This window comes from Cupressus sempervirens, chromosome 1, assembly GCF_028749045.1.
Source record: "Cupressus sempervirens isolate cs-2001-9-10 chromosome 1, ASM2874904v1, whole genome shotgun sequence".
Classification (NCBI taxonomy): Eukaryota; Viridiplantae; Streptophyta; class Pinopsida; order Cupressales; family Cupressaceae; genus Cupressus; species Cupressus sempervirens.
Window position 1 is genome coordinate 452,056,274 of NC_143118.1, and position 22,475 is coordinate 452,078,748.

Sequence of the window (22,475 nt, forward strand, 5' to 3'; positions counted from 1 at the left end):
GTATGATGTGGGTGGTACGATCTTCATCTTTTTCCAGAGGGAAGTTTTGAGTCCAACGAACCGCCACTTCCTCAATTCGTCAGTTGGGGCAGATTCCATTTTCCCCATTAATTCTTTTTAGTCGTCGCCCATAGGCTCTGACTCACTCATTCTTCCCCTATTTTGTGTTGTAGATCTCAGCATGGATCTTATTATCATCCCTTAGCAGTTTGAAATTTGTTTGGAACGCTTTCTTCACGTTTGCCCATGTTGTCAAACCAGCTTTGTTCACATCAAAATACCAGTCAATGGCTCCTTCCTTTAATGTGGCAGGAAACTATTTGATCCAATCGTCCTCATTAGTGACCCCATTAGCAGTCCAAATTGTTTCACATGTACGGCAGTGTCGTACTGGGTCCTCTTTTGCTTGGCCCATAAACTTTAGCAGTTTTTCTTTATTCCTAGCCATGACTGTTGGTTGTCACCCATTGTATTACTAATGGTGTTGTTGACTACGTTGGTGCATTACATTAAGCACCCGCGTTACACTGTGGTGTGATAGGTGTGGAAAAGAGGTTTGTTTAACTATCAAACTATACTTGTTTGTACAGCGTGTGAGGGGCAAACTGGTCACCCCATGCTTGTGCTCCTTCAACACCTAGAGCTGTGCTAGTTCCTTCTTCACTTCTGTCTGGATTCTCTACCCGTGGCGTACACAAATTTACATTTCCTTGACCAGATTCAACCTTTTTCGTGTCTCTTAGAGTAAATCCTTTGTACTTCTTCGCCAAGGATAGTTAGGCGAAGCGTGCTCTCTATTCAGTCCACCTCCTATGGCATCGCGGTCACCCTCTGTGACTCCACCGTACCCGTCAGTGAGTTGCCTAAGCATTTTTCGTCATTCAACTTGTTGTGCGAGTATCAACGCCTGATGGGCAGCGTGGACATCATCATCATTTTCTTCTCTTCTATTTCTATTCTTATTCAATTGATTTGGCATGAATTCCTAGAAACACATTATAAATAACAAGAACACCTTTAATTATATATAGTCTCTGTACATCATCACAAGTCGTTGATTCGACCGTTACAGAGTTTTAGTGTTCATTTCACACACACATGTTGTCGATAAATGTATCATGTAGCCGACGGGTAGAGTAGTATCCGAACGGGCGCATGACGCTTGAGTCACACCTTCGGAAAGGTATATGTACATGTCCGAGATGGACTTTGGAATCATCATTGTAATCAGAAATCATTGTAGTCATTGTAATCTGCAAATGCATACATGAATAAAGTACATGTTCGGAATTGAATCGTGTTATACTTGTGTTGAACTTCTTACCCTATGCGGTAAACATTTGGCGTCGTTGCCAGACGTACCTGGAATGAAGGAATGATATGAAGATTGATGCCGAATTTGCCAAACAAAGATCGGAATAAGGTGAAAGATAAGAATGAACTAAGTACAGCAAAAGAAATTTTAATCTTAACACGCAAGCAGAACGCAGACAGAGACTTCAGCAGATTGCCGAGGGGCATCGAAGGGGTGAAGAGGCACAGATGGAGGGAGTGCACTCACCTAGTAGGCTGAGGAGTGCCGAGGAATTGCTGGAAGAAACTCGACAACGCTTGAATTTGGTGGAGGAAACAATAGAAGAATTCCTTAACCTGTATACGCCGAGGGGAGAGTGTCCGAATGGAAGGGAAGCAACTCGCACGGCTCGGAGTGCCGAGGGAGCACGAGCGTGGAGGGATCTCTTCGTTCCTGACACACCGGACGAACGGATACAGGCGGAGAATAGAACATCACTTGAAGACCTATCACCAGACAATGCGGTTGTTGGGAACAAAATTGTTGTCCAGAACAGCGCGGGAGTCCAGAACAGCGCAGGAGCTCAGAACAGCGCGGGTACACAAGTACCTCAGAATCAAAGACAAGTAACGATGACTGGCCCTAAAGAAAAGTTACCCAAGTTTCACGGTGATGGTTTAGCAGACCCTATCAGACATTGTAAAACGTGTGAAACCATATGGACGGCAAATGGTGTGACGGATGAGGATGATTGGGTAAGACAATTTCCAGCGACCCTACGGGGTGTGGCAATAGACTGGTTTTCTGACACTAGTCCTCAGAAACTTAATACATGGGAGAATGTTAAAAAAGAATTTATCGCAGAATTCAAATTACTCCGAGATGATAATGAAATAGTGGCAGAAATCTACAGCACCAAACAAGGAAAAAATGAGACAGTTCAAACCTATGCCAAGCGACTGAAGGAATTGATCGGAAAGATGGAGAGTCAACCAGCAGATGGGTTGAAGAAACGGTGGTTCATGGAGGGGCTACGGCCGGTTCTTAAAAAGAAAATGAAGATTGTACCACCGGCATCGTACACCGATGCGTATACTCGCGCTATGGATTTGGAAAGTGAACAGAAGACGAGTAAGAAGAAAAAGCATAAGTCCTCTGATTCAGATGATTCATCCTCGAAGAGCAGTAGTAGTGATGAGGAATCAAACAAGAAGGTAAAAGCGCTACAGAAAGACATGCTACGGATGATGAAAGAATTCAAAAATTTGAAAAAGAATCCAGATACAGTAAAAGGAGAACTGTGGTGTACAAATTGCAAGAAGGACGGACATACGAAGCGTTCATGCCCGAAGAAGCAGTTTTGTGACATCTGCCAAGTGGCGGGGCATTTCCTAAAAGAGTGCCCATTTAACTTGAAAGCAAAAGGACACCAACAGGTGTTACTCACGCAGGCAGCGTCGAACAATAGCAATAACGCGGGCAATGATGCAACTTCAGGTGGATATAGAAATAATAATAGACGCAGAAGGGGCGGAAGCAATAACAACAACAATGGAGGCTGAAGTAGAATACAATATGATGCAAGTACAAGGCCGATGATACAATGTCAGGCATGTAATCTTTGGGGTCACTTTGCGAGGGATTGTACTACGAAAGAGGCGCCCCAGCTACTGTGCAGATGATGTGGTCCAGGGGACCATGAAGATTCAAAATGTCCTAAACAAAGTGTAAATTTATTAAGTATTGAAACAAGTAACGAGAACGTGTTGGCGATCACACGGAAGCAGGCGAGGAAGGCAAAATATCTGAATGCGGAAGAAGAAAAGGAGAGGTTACAGAAAGCCCGAGCGGAGATAGAAAAGAAGATGATAGCAGCGAAGTCACAAATAAAAGACACTACTATAATTCCGAAAAGAAACTTGGTAGAACAAAGTATGGTGAAACAGATAATGCAAATGGAGTTGCCAGTTAAATTAAATGATCTTTTTACATACGGCTATTATAAATATGACACCGTCCCCAAGAGTAACGGAGGAAGCAAAGGATAGTATGGAAACAACCACAGCAGCAGCAACAGATCCGATGTTACTAGCACTTACAACAGGTAGACATCCAGCAGTGGTGGAGATGGGCATTCTGGGTATGGTGCTAACAGATACAATAGTAGACAAAGGATCGAGAGTGAAATTGATGCTGGAAGATATCTGGAAAAAACTTGGACAACCAACACTATGGCCACCCACCTTTCAGTTACTTACAGCAGATCAACATGGAATAAAACCCTTGGGCACTTTGATGGCGCAGTAGGTAACAATTGGGACACAACCATTTTTGCTAGATTTTGTAGTCATTCCATTAAAGAGAAGAGGGTATGACGCCATCCTAGGACGAGGGCGGTTGATGCAAGCTAAGGTAAAGCATGATTGGAAAAGGAACACCCTGTCAATGGAGAAGGGAGGTAGGAGATTTATAATCGATTTGCATACACAGATGGTAGGAGAAGAAGTCGCGTCGTCGAACTCAGAAGGCGATGGCGAGAGTGACAACGAAGGGAAAAGAAGGATGGAACCAGATGATGAAGGGGTATTGAGACTAGAAGGAGGCTCAACTGATGACGACTTAGACTTCGTGAATGGACTGTTGCATTGGCAAATGGAAGACTATGAGGTCTTTCCGAGCTGCAATATGTTGAGTGTCGAGGAGGGAAAAGAAGGCCAGGAGTTTCCGAAGGAGTACAGTGAACTAAAGGAGGGGGAAGCGCAGGTGGATGAAACACCTGCCCATACGTTCAATAAAGATAAACTAATAAAATATGAAGAGCCGACAGTGAAAGCAATGAACTTGGGTGATGAGGAGAATCCGAAGAACATTCTTGTAGGAGACGACTGGAACCCAATATTAAAGGCAGCAGCATTAAGAATATTTATGGAATACAAGGATGTTTTTGCTTGGACGTATAAGGACTTGAAAGGAGTACCACCAGAACTATGTGTCCATCGGATACCATTAGTCAAAGGCGCAATACCAGTACGGAAGAGACCATACCGAATGAACAAAAACTATGCAGCGCGGGTCACAGAAGAGATTGACAGGATGCTAGAGGCGGGTATCATCTTTAAAGTGCAAAGAAGTGAGTGGGTATCACCGATCGTGATATCCTTGAAAAAGGATACGACACAGATAAGAATATGTGTGGATTTTCAATGTCTGAATGCCGTGACAATTAAAGACCCGTTTCCAATACCGTTTACAGATAGCATTTTGGAGGAAGTAGCGGGGCATGAAATTTATTCATTTATGGACGGATTTTCAAGATATAATCAGATATCCATCGCTGAGGATAAATTAAAAACGACATTCATTGTCGAAGATGGAGTATATGCATATAACAAGATGTCGTTCGGGTTATGTAATGCTCCAGCTACTTTCCAAAGGATTATCCTGTATATATTTGATAAGATGTCTATTGGAAATTTTAAGGCATTTTTCGATGATTGGTCAATTTTTAGCACAGAAGACAAACACATAATGGCGTTAGGAGAGTGTATGGAGAGGTGCAGGCGAGCAAGATTAGCATTGAACCCGAAGAAGTGCAGGTTCATGGTGCCGCAGGGGAAGCTGCTTGGGCATATAGTTTGTAAAGAAGGACTAAAGACAGATCCAGACAAGGTCCGTGTGCTCTTAGAGATGCCACCCTCGACGGATGTGTCAAAAGTGAAGTTATTTTTGGGGCACATCGGTTATTATCGAAGATTTATCAAAAATTATGCAAAATTTTCTTATCCACTGGACAAAATCACCTTCAAGGGTGAACCTTACAGATGGGAGGCTGAGCAAAACGAAGCCTTTGACGGATTGAAGACAAGGTTGGCTACAGCTCCGATTTTGGCCTATCCGAATTGGGATAAAGAATTTAATGTCCATGCAGATGCCTCAAATTATGCCATCGGAGCAACACTGGCGCAGACTGGCGATCACAGGTTGGACCATCCAGTGTACTTTGCAAGCAGATTGTTGTCAAAAGCGGAGAGAAATTACAGTACCACAGAGCAAGAAGCGTTGGGGATGGTATATGCAGTACAAAAGTTTAGACACTACTTGTTGGCCACTCCATTTGTGTTCTATGTAGATCATCAAGCGTTACTCTACTTGGTCAATAAGCCGATTATTCAAGGAAAAATAAGCCGATGGTTGTTATTATTACAGGAGTTCACATTTAAGATCGTGGTACGACCAGGGAAGAGTCATGTGAGTGCAGATCACCTATCAAGAATAAAATTGGGGGAGCCACCTGAAGGAGTTAATGATGATTTTTCATATGCGCAACTTTTTCACGTTACAGTACTACCAACCTGGTACACATGCATTGGAGAATATCTATCGACGAGGCAGTTTCCAAGCGACATGTCACCAAACGAAAGACGAAAATTGGTACTGAGAAGCTGGAGATTTTAGTTAATTAATGGCCTACTGTATAAAATGGGACCAGATCCGATTCTAAGACGGTGTGTCCTCGAGGAGGAAATTCCGAAAGTACTGATGGAAGCACACGAAGGCCCAACGGGAGGACACATGGGGTCGGATACTACTGCGCGGAAGATACTTTTGGCAGGACTATGGTGGCCGACTGTATACAATGATGCCAGGGAATGGGTCGTTGAGTCTGATACATGCCAACGGGTTGGGAAACCATTGAAGAGAGATTTTATGCCTTTGAATCCCTTGCATGCACAGGAACTATTTGAGAGGTGGGGACTAGATTTTATCGGACCACTGAAGGTGAGCAAAACAAAGTGCCGATACATCGTGGTAGCAACGGAGTACTTAACTAAATGGGTGGAGGCACACGCGTTACCAGACAATTTTGCAGTCAGCACAGCAAAATTTTTATATGAACAAATTATTACAAAGTACGGAATCCCATCCAGTTGACGAGTGATCGTGGGGGACATTTTGTTAACCATGTAATTAGAGTACTCACTACTGATTTCAAAATTTACCATTCATTGTCGAGCCCGTACTACCCAAGAGCTAACGGACAGGCAGAAGCAACAAACAAGATTCTGGTAGGAGTGATTTATAAATCCTGTGCAGTTGAGGGAGAAGACTGGGAAGAGAAGTTACCATTTGCTTTATGGGCCTACCGCACTTCGTATAAAGTAACTACAGGACATACCCCGTTTCAGCTAATGTACGGACAGGAGGCAGTGGTGCCAACAGAATTTATGGTACCAAGTTTAAGGATAGCAATAGAGAATAAACTAGGTGACATCGAGAGCTTACGGGAGAGATTGTACAATCTGAACAAACTCGATGAGCGGCAGTTACAGGCGCAGTGGACCATCGAAGTTACACAAACAAGGAGGAAGGCGTGGCATGACAAGCACCTAAAATTGAACAACTTTCAACCCGGTCAATTAGTACTTAAGTATAATGGACGAAATGAAATAAGGCCGGGAAAATTTAAAGTCAAATGGGTTGGACCCTACAAGATACGGGAAGTTGGATATAACGGAGCAATTAAATTGTGGACACTAGACGAAAAAGAAATAAAAGATGCCGTAAATGGATCAAAGTTGAAAATATATAGGGAAAGTAAGGATCCTCCGTGCGCAAGGAACTGAACAAAGAAAAGATGTCTGTAAATAATGTAAATAATGTACATATGTATAATATGAAAGCCGAATATAGTTAAAATATCAAGTGATAAACTGTAAGAGTATGAAGTGATAAAATGAAAGATGAAGCATAAAACATATTGAAATTCTGGAGGAACAAAAGCTTGTAGTACGACCATAGAAAACATCATCAGATGAAAAGTAGGCAGAAACTGGAGCAAAATAACAAAATGATAATAAAAGGAGGAAATTTTAATAAAGCCGGTAGTACGACTATTGAAAAGGAGTATTTAATGACCGTACGGCCTTCCTTTATGACCGTACGGACTTGAGCTTTGAAATGCAAAGTTAAAAATATATAATACTATACTATCTTAAAATAATAAAGTTGTAAATTATGGAGAAGACCGTACGGCTGCCATAAATTATGAAAAGAGAGGACGTACGGGTATTTGAAGAAGACTAGGAAAGACCGTACGGCCCCCTTGGTAGACTATAAAAGACCGTACGGCCCTTGGAAACTATTAAACAGGCACAGGGAAGCTAAGGGAAGACCGTATGGCTTGAGAAACATACAAGGAAGTCAAATAGAAGACCGTACAGCCCTAGGAGATACAGAAAAGTCGAAAGAAAGACCGTACGGTTTGAGAGGAGACAGGAAAGTTGAAGGAAAGACCATACGGCGTGAGCCAAGACTCTGTACGAACTTGAAAGGAATTGAATAGAATATTGATACCGTACGGGACAAGGCCGTACTGTGATAAGGCACTATAATATTACCGTACGATGGTTGAAGGACAATGTGTTTAAAACATTATTTAATCACATGAAGAATAAAATGTTTCAAACAATGCAGAGTCGCGTTGTTGGTTGAGGAAGACACCAAAACCGCACGTGGGAAGAAGGGAAGTCTGTCCGTACGGCCCTTCGTATGTCCGTACAATCCTTCTTTGTAAAAAGGTGACAGTACGGCCTTCCCTCACGACCGTACGGCCTTCATAATTAAAAAATGGAACGATGAGAACAAAGAAGATATGGCTGCAAGTTGAAGAATGTATTCAATCTAAGTACGAGAGCAAAACACTCAGCAGCGGATACCTTTAGTAGATGGTTAAATAATACCCAGGATGATTACGGCAGAAGGTGCACATACAAATGCCAGGGAGAGCGACCGTACGGACTCAAGCTGGGTGAAGAAAAAGACATATTGAAAAGGCGATACTTAAAGATTGAAATATACAACAAAACCCAGTATTTTAAGACCAGAACTTCCGTACAACAGTAATATTGATACCGTACTGTAATGTTCCCTTTTTAGCATTCATAGCATGTTGTTGTCGTTGGCCTATTTCCCCACTGTCCCGTAGGCTAACCAGGACATTAAAGGGACTTAGAGGCCATTTGGCCTAGATAGTTTCAGTTGCAGGTCTTTCTAATGGGTTCTGAGGCAACTTCGGGCATACTTACTATTTATAGTAAGTCATCTTGGACATGGTCGGACATCCAATTGCAGCAGTATGTCAATGGTAATTGTTTAAAATCGACAAGAAGACTTGTTTATCATTAATAAGATTTGTTATGCATTGATAAAGCTATTTTATAAAGTTAAATTTAAATATTTAACTTTATTAATGCATAGACTATAGTTTGTGGGAAATATTTAAATTAAAAGAGTCCCCTTTATTTTATAACACATTGGAGACATAAGTTACATAAAGGGAGTTATGTTTTATCCCACATTGAGAAAACGAAGAATGGAGCTCTTGTGAGAACACTATAAAAGAAATGGAAGAGCTTCTTTTACGCAGGCTTGGAAATATCAAAGAAATTGGAGAATTTTTTGGAGATTATATCTCAATAGTTTGAAGGACGAAATCCCTTTAAGCTAGAAATCTTGACGCCATTGAAAGATATGGTCTTGAGATTCAACATGATAGCAGTCTGAAAAAAGCAGATACGAAAAAGCAGCCCGAAAAAAGCGGAACCGAAAAAGCAGGCGGAAAAAGCAATCCGTAAAAGCAGTTCAAAAAGCGGGGCTGAAAAAGCGGGTACAAAAAAGCAGGCCGAAAAAGCAGTTCGAAAAAAGAAAAGTAGAAAGGGCAGCATAGAAGGAAATTATTTCAGCCATCTACAACCAGGTTCTTTTGTTAGTATTGTTTTTAGGGTGTTATAAGCTTTCAGCTGTAAGTGTGCATTATACCAGCATTATCATTTTGTAATCCATGTAAATGCCAAAGTCTTGGCCATATTTCATGAGCATTGTAATTTTCATTGCAATTAACAAGATAATAGTCGTTGGTGTCATTTAAGCAATTTAATATCATTATTTATCAGCTAGTTAGTTTGCATACCAACTGTTTGTAAAAATGTCAGTTGGATGTAGGTGTTCATTTCTCATGCTTAGATCATATATATGCACTGAATATTGCCAAATTTAGTAGCACAATGATGTTAGGTCATTTGTGTAGTCCATTGTAGTCTTCTAGCACAAGATTTTCATTGATGCAAATTGTAAAAAGGTCAATTGAAGCTAGCTGAAATACTATATCAGTCATACGTCCCTTGCATGTGAATTGTTTGATGAAATTCCTTGAGCTTTCATCATCATTTTTGAGGGCAGATTTGAGGAGGGTTATTACAGTGGTATCAGAGCTTGCTTGCAAAGTGTTTGACGAAATGTTAAACAACTGAACTATAAAAAATTTTGGTGTTTGAAGAAGTTATAACCTATTGGGGTTATTACACGTACGGCTAAGCAGGAGATCAAGACTGTACGGCTTGGGCAGACAAAAGAAAAATGTCCGTACGGCCATAGGAATAGGAAGCAGGATTCGAAAAAGCCGTACAGTACGGAAGCCAGAAAAAATTGTGGAAAGTAACTGCCATAACGGTGTGACATTTATTCACAAACGACAAAAGGGTAACAATATGGAGTCAGCTGGAAAGAGGGCTTGGAAGAGAAAACTAGATGAAGACATGAACAAAAATGCGATGACACTATCGTCGAAAATTCGTGTAGCAGGAGGGATGTATACAGGAACCACTAGTTTAGGCGCAAGTAAGAAAGCAAAGCAAACCAGGCAGCAAGGAGAAATTCCTACAATACAGAGTATCACATTCGAAGGGTTAAATGGTGCAGAGTGTTGGAAATGGTGGCAGTAGACCCTAGACAACCACCAGGTGAAGGCTAGTATCCGAAGAGCACAGATTGACTGGGTAGTGCAAATGCCTGTATTTTGCATCAGAGACTACGAAGGGTTCTTGCGCATTATGATTGAAACATATGACAGGTTCTCCAGAAGCAGTACATTTGAATATCTTGGTTACAAGTTAACGGTATCATTCAGACCGGTAGATTTTACACGAGTATTTGGCATACCTAGTCATGCTCAGGGTTGGAGAAAAATAGAAAGCAAGCTGAAGAAGTTAAGCCAGGAAGTGAAGATGAAATTGATACAGCTTGTGTGCGGAGACCTGTCACAGGTAGAACAGGAGACTCTTTCAGTCACGTCCAAAGGCAGAGGACTAAAGAAATCTAATATCCAGGAGGGGCATTGGCATTGTTTGATGGACATAGTTAAAAGTCGTCTCACAGGTTTGAGCCGTGCTTCAGATATCTAGTTTCCACACGTAACCATGATGAACGGAATCTTGCACGGCAGAGTTTATGACTGGGCAGCACTATTGGCTGAGCGGATGTCAGAGTTTATGACACTACAGCACAAAACGTTCTATATGCCACATTATGCTATTGGTCTGTTTTTGGATGCGACGACGCGGCTGATCCCGAATGATGCCCTGGAGGCAAAACCGAGACCACTCGCGCCTGGTGAACCACCTATAATGCAGTGGAAGCACTTGGATACTCTCGGCACCAAAACAATAGGGCAGAAGCGACCAAGGCCGGATGGTGGCGACACAGATAGTGGCCGAGAGGAAACATCTTCAGAGGAGAACGGGTCTGAGGGGGAAGAAGAAGATGACGAAGAGGTAGGAGTAATCACGGCTACACCCTTGAGATTTCCACGACCTATGCTTTCGACTACGACACACTTGGTTCCGGTGGGTATACACGGTATCCCAGGGTTTGAACAGATCAGACAGCCGATAGTGATGACACCAGTCTCAGTTACGACACAGCCCACCATAGAGACACGAGTTGTAGCAAAGTCACATCCAACACCGACGGAGATAGTAGCCTCGGTGGCACCGATGGAACCGGCTCATGAGACTCTACCAGATACAGGAGAGACTTTTGTACCTGAGGTGTTGGAGGTACCCGTAGGTGAGGAATTGGGGGCATCAAGTGTCCTACTGGATGTAGCAGGATCTGATGCGGTGGTTGTAGAAGACACGGCACTGTTGGCATCACCTAAGCAGGATAGCGAGAGAGAGGACTGGACACAAAGGGTGAGTGCTTTTTTGAGTACAAAGTTTCACCGAACTCCAGCACCTCGAGTGACATACTTGCCGACACCCACGCGGGAAGCAATTTGGGAGAACCCACTATAGGAGGTTGTGCAGGCACAGAATGAGGGAGTAACGCGTAGCGCTATTGAGCATATGGCAGATGAAGTAGAGAAGGCTATGGGTACACAGCAGAAGCACCCACTAGTGCAGGAGGCAACAAGGACAGAAGCAATTTTTCTTGATGATGTTGCAGCTCTAGCATCTCGGGCTCGCCAGGTTATAGATTCGGCAAAGATGCAGGCGTTGGAGTCAGTAGGGAAGGAGCTAGAGGGAGTCATATCCTTCATGAGGATGGGATGCCCAGCTGCCTTTACCGTTTGTTTTCGAGAGAGGGGATGGCCCGATGTGGAAACCACAAAAATGCGACAGGATTGGTCCATGACAAGGGAACCTGAGAAGGAGGGCCGGATTGAGGTACTGATTCAGGAGATCGTGAGGTTATACAGGGAGATATATTACACCCTCCGGAGGAGTCAGGCGGACCAGCTAGCAGCTGAGCGAGCTCGGGAGGAGTCAATTGCCAAGTTTGCTTCGGAGAGGGCAGCCTGGGAGTCGGAGCGGGTGGCCTGGCAATCCGAAAGGACAGCCCTGTTAGCAGCAAAAGAACAGTTAGCAGCAGCAAATGAACAATTAAGGACAGAAAAAGAGAAGATGGCAGCAGAGAAAGAGAAGGAATTGGGAGAGGTCGGAGAGATGATGCAGTCAACCTTAGAGCTCCAGTTGGAAGCAGAAGCAGAGCTGAAGATCAGGAAAGAACAGGTTTACAAGCTAAGGGCAGAGGTGAACGAGTTGCGGACGCGGACGGCCACTAAGCCAGGGACGCATCCCTCTGTCTAGTACTTATGCACTGATGCATTTTGTTAGTAAAATTTTGTTAAGGAATCTTGTTGTATTGTCGTCCGGAGACGACCTTTCTTTTGGGGGGGGATGATGTTGTCGGTAAATGTATCATGTAGCCGACGGGTAGAGTAGTATCCGAACGGGCGCGTGACGCTTGAGTCACCCCTTCGGAAAGGTATATGTACACGTCCGAGATGGACTTTGGAATCATCATTATAATCGGAAATCATTGTAGTCATTGTAATCTGCAAATGCATACATGAATAAAGTACCTGTTCGGAATTGAATCGTGTTATACTTGTGTTGAACTTCTTACCCTATGCGGTAAACAACACACTCCATTTACATTCACACAGCTGAAGGCTCATGGATTGGAGCTTCGGCAGTTTTCATTGCGATCCTCTGATTCATGATAGTTACATTCTTGAAAGTTCCAAAGAATTTGTTGCCTACATTGTTCTCTCTCAACTTCCTCCCTTCATCATGCTTGTGCAAGGAACGCTTGCACAAATAGTCGAGGGAACAAGAGCAAAAGTCAGTTGGCAGCAGGGTTGACATTCAGAGCATTCCAAACTCTATCCTCCGGAACTTCCTCCCATATGGCTTCTCTACGAACAAACATTTCAATCGTCACACGAAAAAGTATATGGAAGTTCTCCGCCAAAGTTTGCTCACTCCCATACAACTCCATCAGACCATCTTCATTAATTTGGATGTTCTGTGGTGCAGGTGTTCCCATTTATGCCATCCACTACATTGCACTTTCACGATTCAAATTGGTAATGGCACCAAATGTTCACCATGTGCGGAAAATAGGATTAAATGTAAAACATAACATAGGGATGCTTAAGAACAAGACGAATCTTTCATTAATGCTCAATGCTTTGGTTACATCATGGACAATACAAGACAACAAAGATGTACAACAATATGTGATTAATGCCTCATATCTCCAAATGGAGTGTACATATAGGAATCAACCGTCATGTCGAAACGGATCACCCTTTGGTACATACCACTAACTAACTAATAGTTTATTATTCCCGATGGCAATTTACATATTTGTCAACAATAGTCTACAAGAGAGATACTTTAGCTTCTCAGTTCCTTTTGATAACTGATATCTGTTTGTAGCATTTTGCTCAATATTTAATTGAAAAATATGAATTAAACACTGGATCCATGGTCCCTATGTAAGGAAAGAAAACCTGGAAATTTCAAAATAATGTGTTGAGGGACCACTCTACACGCTCGAGGTATGGAACATTGAGTGGTTGTTCTTAAAACCATTTATAGTGGGATAGCTAGAAATACAGATAACAATCAGATTTTATATATGTATATTCCTTTTATTCCACTTTACTCTTCATCCACCAATTATTTTTTCTATTTCACTCTCTTATTTGCAAATGACATGTCCTCGTGTTTATTTCTTTTCAGAAGTCGTAGTCCTTTAAATTGTATATATATATATCTCTTTTAACATTGGCTTTATTAATTATTGATGATAACAGCACTTGGTAAAATGTCGCACCTTTTATTTACTATCAATTTTGATTAATTTCTTTTTATTATTTTAATCGCATCACTTGTTTATGCTTTCCTATATTAAGATCACTGCCTTCTAAAATGGTCGCTTGTTGACTGATCAATCCAACAGCATTTTGCTCCTCAATGCTAACTAGGATTGACACGATGCCTTTCATTAATATCAATGGTAACTTGTCTATTGAATAGTCAAAACAAACTTTAACAAATTGTTTCTATTTCACTGCTGATAAACTCCCATTTTAATCTAACTTAGATTAGAAACCACTGAATGTAAGATGTTGATCAGCGTATGAAATCACGGGTCTTTGTTGCTTGATTTGGATACTATTGTATTGTTCCTGTTGACCCATCATCCTCCCACCATGTGGATTGCTGTTGTCTTTTAATTGCTGTTGTCACTGCAAATCCTTATTCTCTTTATATTTGCCTATATCGTCGTTCCCATGAGAATAGTTTCTCTAAACTAGTGACTCCAGTTTCTGTAATGTTCAGGTCGGAAAAGTATTACATATCAACAAAGGAAGATAGAAAAATTGCATCTTCATTGGCCACTGTATGGTCTTCATAGTGTTAATCATTGTCTCCATCATTAGTTTTCTCTATGTATTTGTCATTTTAGTCTTATTGGCTCATCAATCTAGTATTTGTTATGCCAAGGTCCATCCAATCACATCAGAACTTCTCTTTGATCAAGCCATATGTCTACACCGTTTTCAACAATCTCAACTGCAGAACTTTGACATTGATGACAATACTTTTATCAAAAACAAACTACTAATCTACCAAGGAAAAAAAGGGTTCCCATTTGCAATGGAGCATGTGCTTTTGCAACACAATAGAGTCCTTTTTAGAAGGTGTTTAGGAACAAGCTCAGGCGTCTTTTTGGAAAAAGAAATTACATATTTATGTGTTTTTCAAGTTTGGAAATTTTGCCTAGTTTTGAGTGATTTGTGTTGTTGAAAAGATTTGGGTCTACTGAGTTGTTGCTGAGTCCAAGTTTTTCAACTATGATTTGCTCAGACTTGCATTCATATGGTATTAAACCAAGCTGGTATTGGTGTTCAAATTCTATTTGAAGGAAGTATCCATCGCTTGTGAGCCTAAGAGCACATTTTTAGTAATTGATTTGCAAACAACTGCTAATGTGAGAAAGTGTATAGTGTGTGAGAAGCTCTAAGAAATGTAATCTCTTGATTAAGGGTAGAGTTATCTTTGATTTCTTTATTTCCAAAGTCAAGACTTTAAAAAGAAGTAACAAACTGTGAAATAGATTATAAAGAAATGTTTTCATTAAGGATAAACAGTAATGGCAACATGATAACTGGATAAGATAAATTTTAGGCTAAAATCTTGAAAATTTATATGTGATTAATAAGCTACAACAGGAGAAATCAATGCTGTCAGTGGTGATACAGGTAAAAAGTATTCCTAGGCATGCATGGAGTGCTAAAAACAGTATTTAAGTAAATGGCTTGTTACCCAGGGGCACAGTTGAATAGGAAAGCAAATTGATGAAGGTAGCAGAGAATAAAATGGAAATTCTAACCTTAAGCTCACGAGAATTGGCCCAAACTCTTAGTAACAAATCAAATGCAGAATGTAGAAAAGCCCTGTTGAAATCAGCAATTGCTTTGTAAGATAAGAAAATTACTAAGAGAACCGCTAAAGTTCTGATGAATAGAAGCAACAATAGCCATTAACATGAAAGATGGACATACAGAACATCATGATCAAATTCAGGAGCTGAAGGAACATCTAAACGGTATTGCCAAGCCGCTTGACTCCAGCATTTGATTGCTGAGGAACATAATACAAAATTATTAAAAATACTAATTAACAACAAACCATTATGTATGAATGAATTTGAAGGTTGAACTGAAATGATGATATGTAAACTACATGCAAGATATACGCTTCATCACAGTGTAACATTACTGAACTCCATTCACGATCTTAGAAATTAAAAGTATAAGATACAGTTCTTACCATTTGCAAAAATGGAGCGCTGAGCATCCTTTATATTTCCAAGTACAGGCAAAACTCGTGAAAGAACGTCCTTCAAATGTGGGGTAAACTTCAAAGCTAGAAATAAAAAGACATGGAGAGAAGGATAAGACAACCACAATAACATGCCACAAATAAACCACCTCAACCACATTAGAAATGCAATCTCTGGATCAATAAAGTTATATCAATGGTTAAAAACTATTTCGCCACCTTCTGCAGATGCAAATTCTGCAAGTGTTTGTACCATAGCCGAAATAGCAATAGCACTGCCTCCTAGATGAAGAAACACTTCTTCCATCATCTATGGAAAAACATAAATCACTTATATTAGTTATGCAACAATAAATTCCAAATTTCAATTCTATGTAAAACTAAATTTTGACATTTCAGATTATTCAGTTCAATTTCACATCAAAACAGAAACTATGATAACAGAAGTGCTTCATTTTGAACATCATTTTGAACAAGCCCTGATATAAAAATAAATATTAGCATTGTAAGCTTGTGACACACTGGATAAGAAATGAGCATTGTAGGTTCATAACCCTCCTGTTTTGGATAAAGAATATTTGTAGAAACCAAACCAGTTTATGCCCAGTCATGCAGAAACACTTAATATAATGTTCGGAAGTAGCATTCCATACTCAATTACAAGCTACAAAAATTGACTTCATTGGCATTGGTTAAATTTTTAGGGGACTTGTTGTTGCCAATTGCAGAGATTCTGCCATTCAATTAAACAATAATTCAATTTAGGAAAATACAAAAGTCAAACATGCTCTTGTAAATAATGTTAATCATAAAGAAATATTTTGCTCATAAAAGCATCAACATGAGATCAATTCAAGCTTTTCCAAGCACGACAATGAAACTTATATCTGCTACACTTAAGAAACCACACTAGAAACCACCTACGGAAGACCTAGAGTCATGTAATGCCCTCATTTTTTGTTTTTCTAGCATTACAGTTTGCTCTGGCCTTCTTGCTGAGTTTCCATCTAATAAGAGGGGTTATTCGGTGTTGCTAGAGAGCTCAATTAACACTTTCCAAAGAAAATTCCAACTTTTGGTGAGAGTGTCTCTTTCAATCTTATGAGACTAGAATTCAGCTCAGACTTGGCACGCTGATTTTTTCCTCAGACTCAGCACCCAAACTCAGCAAACTAAAAAATTCAAGAAAGTAAGATATTCTTAAGAATTTAAAGCTTGTTTCATGCATCCTTTACTAAATAAACTTCAAAGACAATAATCTTGTCCCAAGTTCCATGCCTCTCCATGAATCATGCAGGTATTCCGACTTACGGAGTCAAGCAGACCTTGTATATATAATTTCAAGAGTTTTATCATTTTGTAAAGTCATTGTTGAGTCATTGCCAAGTTGTAGGTAAGTCGTGAGTCAAGTCAGCCATGCCAAGTCTTAAGTCTGGGAGCTTTTATCTCATTAAATAGAAGCTACTTTGAACACGTATACAAGTATACTTTGATGATTGATCACACAAGTATAACATCATATTTTAGCCAAAGAAAATAACAAAAAATATATAAATTGTCTCAAATGTCTACAAAACTCATAGAATGTGATAACTATAGCATCAAAAGTTACAAACAAATATTAAAACAAAAGCTACAAGTTTATTGCTTAGGCCTCAAAGGAGCCCATATCTCTTGACACCCTAATCCTCCTACATGTTCATTTAAGATAGGTCCTATGATTTTGTAGCCACATATCTATTTGTGTCTCGGAATCCAACATGTTACACCAAAGGATAAAAAGTAATAAAAATCATAGGGAATTAGAGGTGTGGAGTTGCCGTATTTTCTTGAACAATTTTAGAAGCAGCTACAAGGGTCTTGTCTCATTCTTTGGGTGTTTAAGGTCATCAAGTTGAAGTTTGTCCAAAACTAAAAGAAAATGAGAAGATGGAGTGTTATAGATTGCGTGTGGAGGTGGAAATAGGGGCTCAGGAAATGACAATGTTGCCACCAGCTCTTGCAAGTGCACAATCATGTATACCTACATCATCTACGATTGTTAGTAGTCATGTTGGCACAAGAGGAAAGAGGAAGATATGTGGTGGTGAAAAGGGAGGGTGAGTTGAAGCTAATTTTAATGTGCAAGCAAGAGAATCTAGAGAATGACGACATTGGGTTGTGAACTTAGAAAGGGGACATTAAATATGTTTAAATTTTTTAGATTTTAAAGTTAGAAATTATATTTTACTCAAGAGTTTTTTTAACTTAAGTATTTAAAATTTGAAAATAAATTTTTTAAGTTATATTATATATATTGAACTTTAATTAAAAAATTATTAAGGTAAATCTCTTTTGAATTATCAAGGTTTTTTAAATAAGAAAAGTTCTTTTAATAGTTTTTTGTTTTAAAAAAATTGAAGCTAGGGTTTTTTGTCTCATTTTTTTCTCGTTTTTACTTGTAATTATTGTGAAAAACTTCACAGCAAATTTCGCTCAACAAACAAGAACCACAGTGAGTGTCGAGTTGCTCAGCACCTTAAGTAGTCAAGTGACAGGCAATGTCGACTTGCTCGGCAACAATGGGACCCAAGTGACTCGGTCACCAAAGGAAAGAGCTTGGCAATCAAACTCAGCCAACACTACATCGAGTGAACTCGATTGACAAGGGAACGGAGTGAGCTCGGTCAACTCGGCCAAGAAGGGACCAAGTGAGCTCAGTAAGAGTAGAGATCGAGTAAGCTTGGTAGCACAAGGAAGGGACTTCGTGGACTCAATTGTAACTCGGCAGAACATATGCAGACTGAGTTAGCACAAGGAGAGCTCGGCTAACAAAGGAACCAAGCGAGTTAATCACAAACTTGTTGTCTAGTCTTTTCCACCATTAAAACACAGAGATAATAACAAAGAGTTGCACAAATATAAACCCAATATGGAATAGATAGAAATAGAGACAATAATAGGCCAAATAACTGGATCGACTAATATGCCTGCTTGCTTGCTTTCTATTCATAAATTGATTCAACTATTACAAATCTAGGAGCATATGGCTTCAACCAAAATCAAAATACTTTAACCTACAACTTCTATTTGCAATATAAACTTACAGCACTACAAGGCTGCATACAATAACGCCTAGAGCAATCATTGCTTCACAAGACAAACAAAACGAACTTACAGAGAACAAAAGTATTGATCCTGTGCTATTGCAGCTTTGATCCTCTTCTTGTTCCTTCTGTTCTTTAAACGCAATGTTCTCTGCTCTGATATTCTCTGTCCTTCCTGCTTCTACTATGTTGCTTCTCCTCTTCGAATTAGTGAGCATATTTGCCTTTTGACTTGTCTCAAAAAATTTCCCTCTCTTTTCCAGATTCAAATTCACCTACCAAGTTTAATGTGTTAGACAAGCAGGTGGGCGGTTGGCTCATAGGGCAACCAACAGATTTCAACACTCCCCCTTTGTCCCAAGCCAACAAAAAACGAAAAATCACTCCTAATCCAAATCAACTACACCAAGAGACCTTCTTAGACCTACATAAGTTGCTATGTCAAATGGCTTAGTAAATATGTCTGCTAGTTGTTGCTCAGACTTACAAAATTCCATCTTAATTTCTCCATTCTCCACTAGCTCTCTAATGAAGTGATCTATGATATCAATGTGCTTGTTTCTCCCATGGAAGACTGAATACTTTGACAGTGCAATTGAGGAAATGTTGTCACAAAAGATTGTGGTTCCATCCTCTTGCTTTTCATTCAAATATGCCAAGATTCTCCTTAACCAAATAGCTTGACATGTTGCTACATTCGTTGCTATGTATTCAGCCTCTATTGTAGATTTCAATAGGTTTCTTATTGGATGCCCATGAAATTGCGCCCAAGCCCATATGAAACATGTACCCAAAAGTGCTCTTCCTATCATCTAGACTTCCAATCCAATCATTGTCAGTGTACCCAACCAACTTGAAATCATTATCAACAGTGTACAAAATACTGAATCCCTTGGATACTCTTTCCCGCTTGCCAATGGGAGTCCTATGGTGTTTCCATAATCTGGAAATCAAACTTACTGCATGCATAATGTCAGGCCCAGTTGCTGTCAAGTACATTAAGCTTCCAACCATACTCTTGTATAATGTTGGATTCACACTTTTGCTGCAATCTTCCTTGCTCAACTTCAAACCTACTACTGTTGGTGTTGGGGCTTCTTAATGTTCTGCATTTTGAATCTCTCCAAAATCTGATTTGCATACTTTTCTTGAGAAATGAAGATATCATCATGCATATGTTTTACTTCTATGCCTAGAAAATACTTCAAGAGACCTGGGTCTGCCATTTCAAATTCATTCTTCATGGCCTCTTTGAACTCACCAATTAGGAAATTATCATTTCCAGTGAAGATTAAGTCATCTACATACAAGACAACAACCAAAACCTTACCATTTGTTGCCTTGATGTAGAGAGTGGGCTCACCATCAGTTTTGTTAAAGCCACTGCTCATCAAATATGGGTCAATTCTGCTATACCATGCCTGTGAAGCTTGCTTGAGCCCATAAAGAGCTTTCTTCAATCTATACACCTTGTGTTCTTCACCCAAAACTTCATAACCAGATGGTGGCTCCACATATACTTCTTTCAATACACCATTCAAGAAGGCGGACTTCACATCCATTTGATATACCTTCCATTTGTGTTGGGCTACAATTGCTATGGCAGCACACACGGTTTCCATTCTTGCAACTGGGGCATATGTCTCATCATAATCTCTACCATATTGCCGCTTGTACCCCTTGACCACAAAACGTGCCTTATGCCTATCTATTTTTCCTTCAACATTGCACTTGGTCTTGTAAACCCATTTAACTCCAATTACTTGTTTCTTGGGAGGCAAAGTAGTTAACTCTCATATTTCATTTCTTTCAATAGTAGCTATTTCCTCATCCATGGCATTACACCATTTCTCTTCTTTCATAGCTTCTTCAAAATAGATTGGATCACTATGAAAAAATAATGCAAAATTAACACTCTCATCAGAACCTTCATCATACCTTTCTTCTTGGTATATCTCCCTTAGACTCTTACTCTTTCTTAGCAATAGGGAGGCGAGAATGGGATCTAAATTTTCAATATTGCTACTGCTAATGTTTTGCATGCCAGCTCAGGGCTTTCTTAAACTGTTTGGAGCCGAAATTCTGCATGTTTGAGGTTGCTTGCCTTTCTGCCTTTGTCTGCAGCTATCCATGTTTGTTGCTCCATCATCTTGCTGATCACCAATTTTTTCTTCTTCATCAATGGTCAGCACTTTACTTGAAGTGCTTGAAGATTTTGTAATGTCCCCACTTTAACAGTTGACCAAGTGTGTGTGTGTTAGCCTAGTTCTACATCGTCCTAAGGGCTAACAAAGGGTTTAACGGGATCTTAGAGTGTTTTGGCCTAATCATCTCTAGTTTGGGCCAAAACGGAGTTGATTTACTCAGTCTTAGGCATACTATTTTTAGTCAGTCAGTAGGACGTGGGGGAGGCTAGTTTTGGTGATTGGATTTAATACTCCTTGGCGAGAGGTGTCCGACGAGCTATCACTCATGTTGTTCGGAGTCCAATAACTAATATATTTTTATGCCTAGAGTATTATTAAAGTAACATTTAATTTAATTGTAAAATATTGAAGTGTTACTTTAATATTAAAACTCTATGGGAATGTGTGCAAATCAAAAGGGGCGCCTAAGGGAGACATAAGTGATTATTTTAATATGTTTTATATTGCACATCTTTTATCCCACAATGCTCATGAGAGTGGAATCGACCCTTGGGGAAAGAATGAAAGGGAGTGTTAGTGGCTTCATTCGGCAGGTGGAATATGAGAAGAAGATTGATATGTGAGTTGCAGATCCATTCTTGGCATTAGAGGACGTCTATCCTCTCTTATGACATTCTAGACGTCATTCCCTTGGGGTTTGGCCTTTGAAATCCACTACTATCAGTTTCATTATCAGGCAGATTGGGTGTGTTTCTAGCTATAGGCAGATTTGATGTTTTGCTAATATCTTCTTCTTTACTCATCGGACGCTTATGTTACTTTGAGGGAACAATTTTTTGAGGATATTGGACTATTTGGAAGATAAAATACCGTAGCAAAATTGTTCACGGGGGTACTGTTCATGCGGCACTATTCATGTCACTGTAGCAGTGGGTGTAAATAACATTTGTTGGAGCATTATGTCAACAATAGTGGAGCAATTAGTGAGTTGATAATCTGCCATGTATTTCATTTTATTTAATTCTGAAAATGAACCTTAACAGCTGTAATACAATTTTCAATCTGCATATCATTGTACTTTCTTTTGTTCATGTTGAATGATTTTCAATTCCATACAGGCAAACAATATAAATGTCTCATTTCAAAAGTCATAAGGGGTTAAATTAGTAAACGGAGGAATAAGGAGTTGGATGCAAACTGTTTGACAAAATTCCTATCAACAGTTCAATTTTTGGGCATTTCTAGGGTGCTCATTACAGATTCATCTGCTGACCCATCCCATGACTGATTTTCAAGAAACTTCACATCTCTTGAAATGATGATCTTCTTGGTGATTGAATAATAACCTATAAGCCTTTGATTCCAAGCTATAACCTATGAAGATGCACTTCACGCCTTTGTCATCCAACTTTTGGCTTTGCTCTTTCGGCACATGTGCATATGCTACACATCCGAATAGCCTCAAGTGTTC

The 22,475-nt window shown here is 39.9% G+C and overlaps 1 protein-coding gene across 5 annotated transcripts in view; it reads right to left on the minus strand.

The window, feature by feature from the left end:
• The window catches only part of LOC149578256 (ARM repeat superfamily protein), a 361,318-nt gene that overhangs the window by 296,754 nt on the left and 42,089 nt on the right, over positions 1-22,475 (minus strand). For all 5 annotated transcript variants that reach the window (XR_016364259.1, XM_089827963.1, XM_089827965.1 and 2 more), the window contains exons 6-9: positions 15,991-16,081; positions 15,760-15,855; positions 15,492-15,570; positions 15,320-15,383 (exon numbers count right to left, since the gene is read on the minus strand). Coding sequence is in view for 4 of the 5 variants with exons in the window: in XM_089827963.1 (XP_089684089.1) it covers positions 15,320-15,383; positions 15,492-15,570; positions 15,760-15,855; positions 15,991-16,081 (330 nt within the window). In the remaining variant the exon portion in view is untranslated. The remainder of the gene's footprint in view (positions 1-15,319; positions 15,384-15,491; positions 15,571-15,759; positions 15,856-15,990; positions 16,082-22,475) is intronic.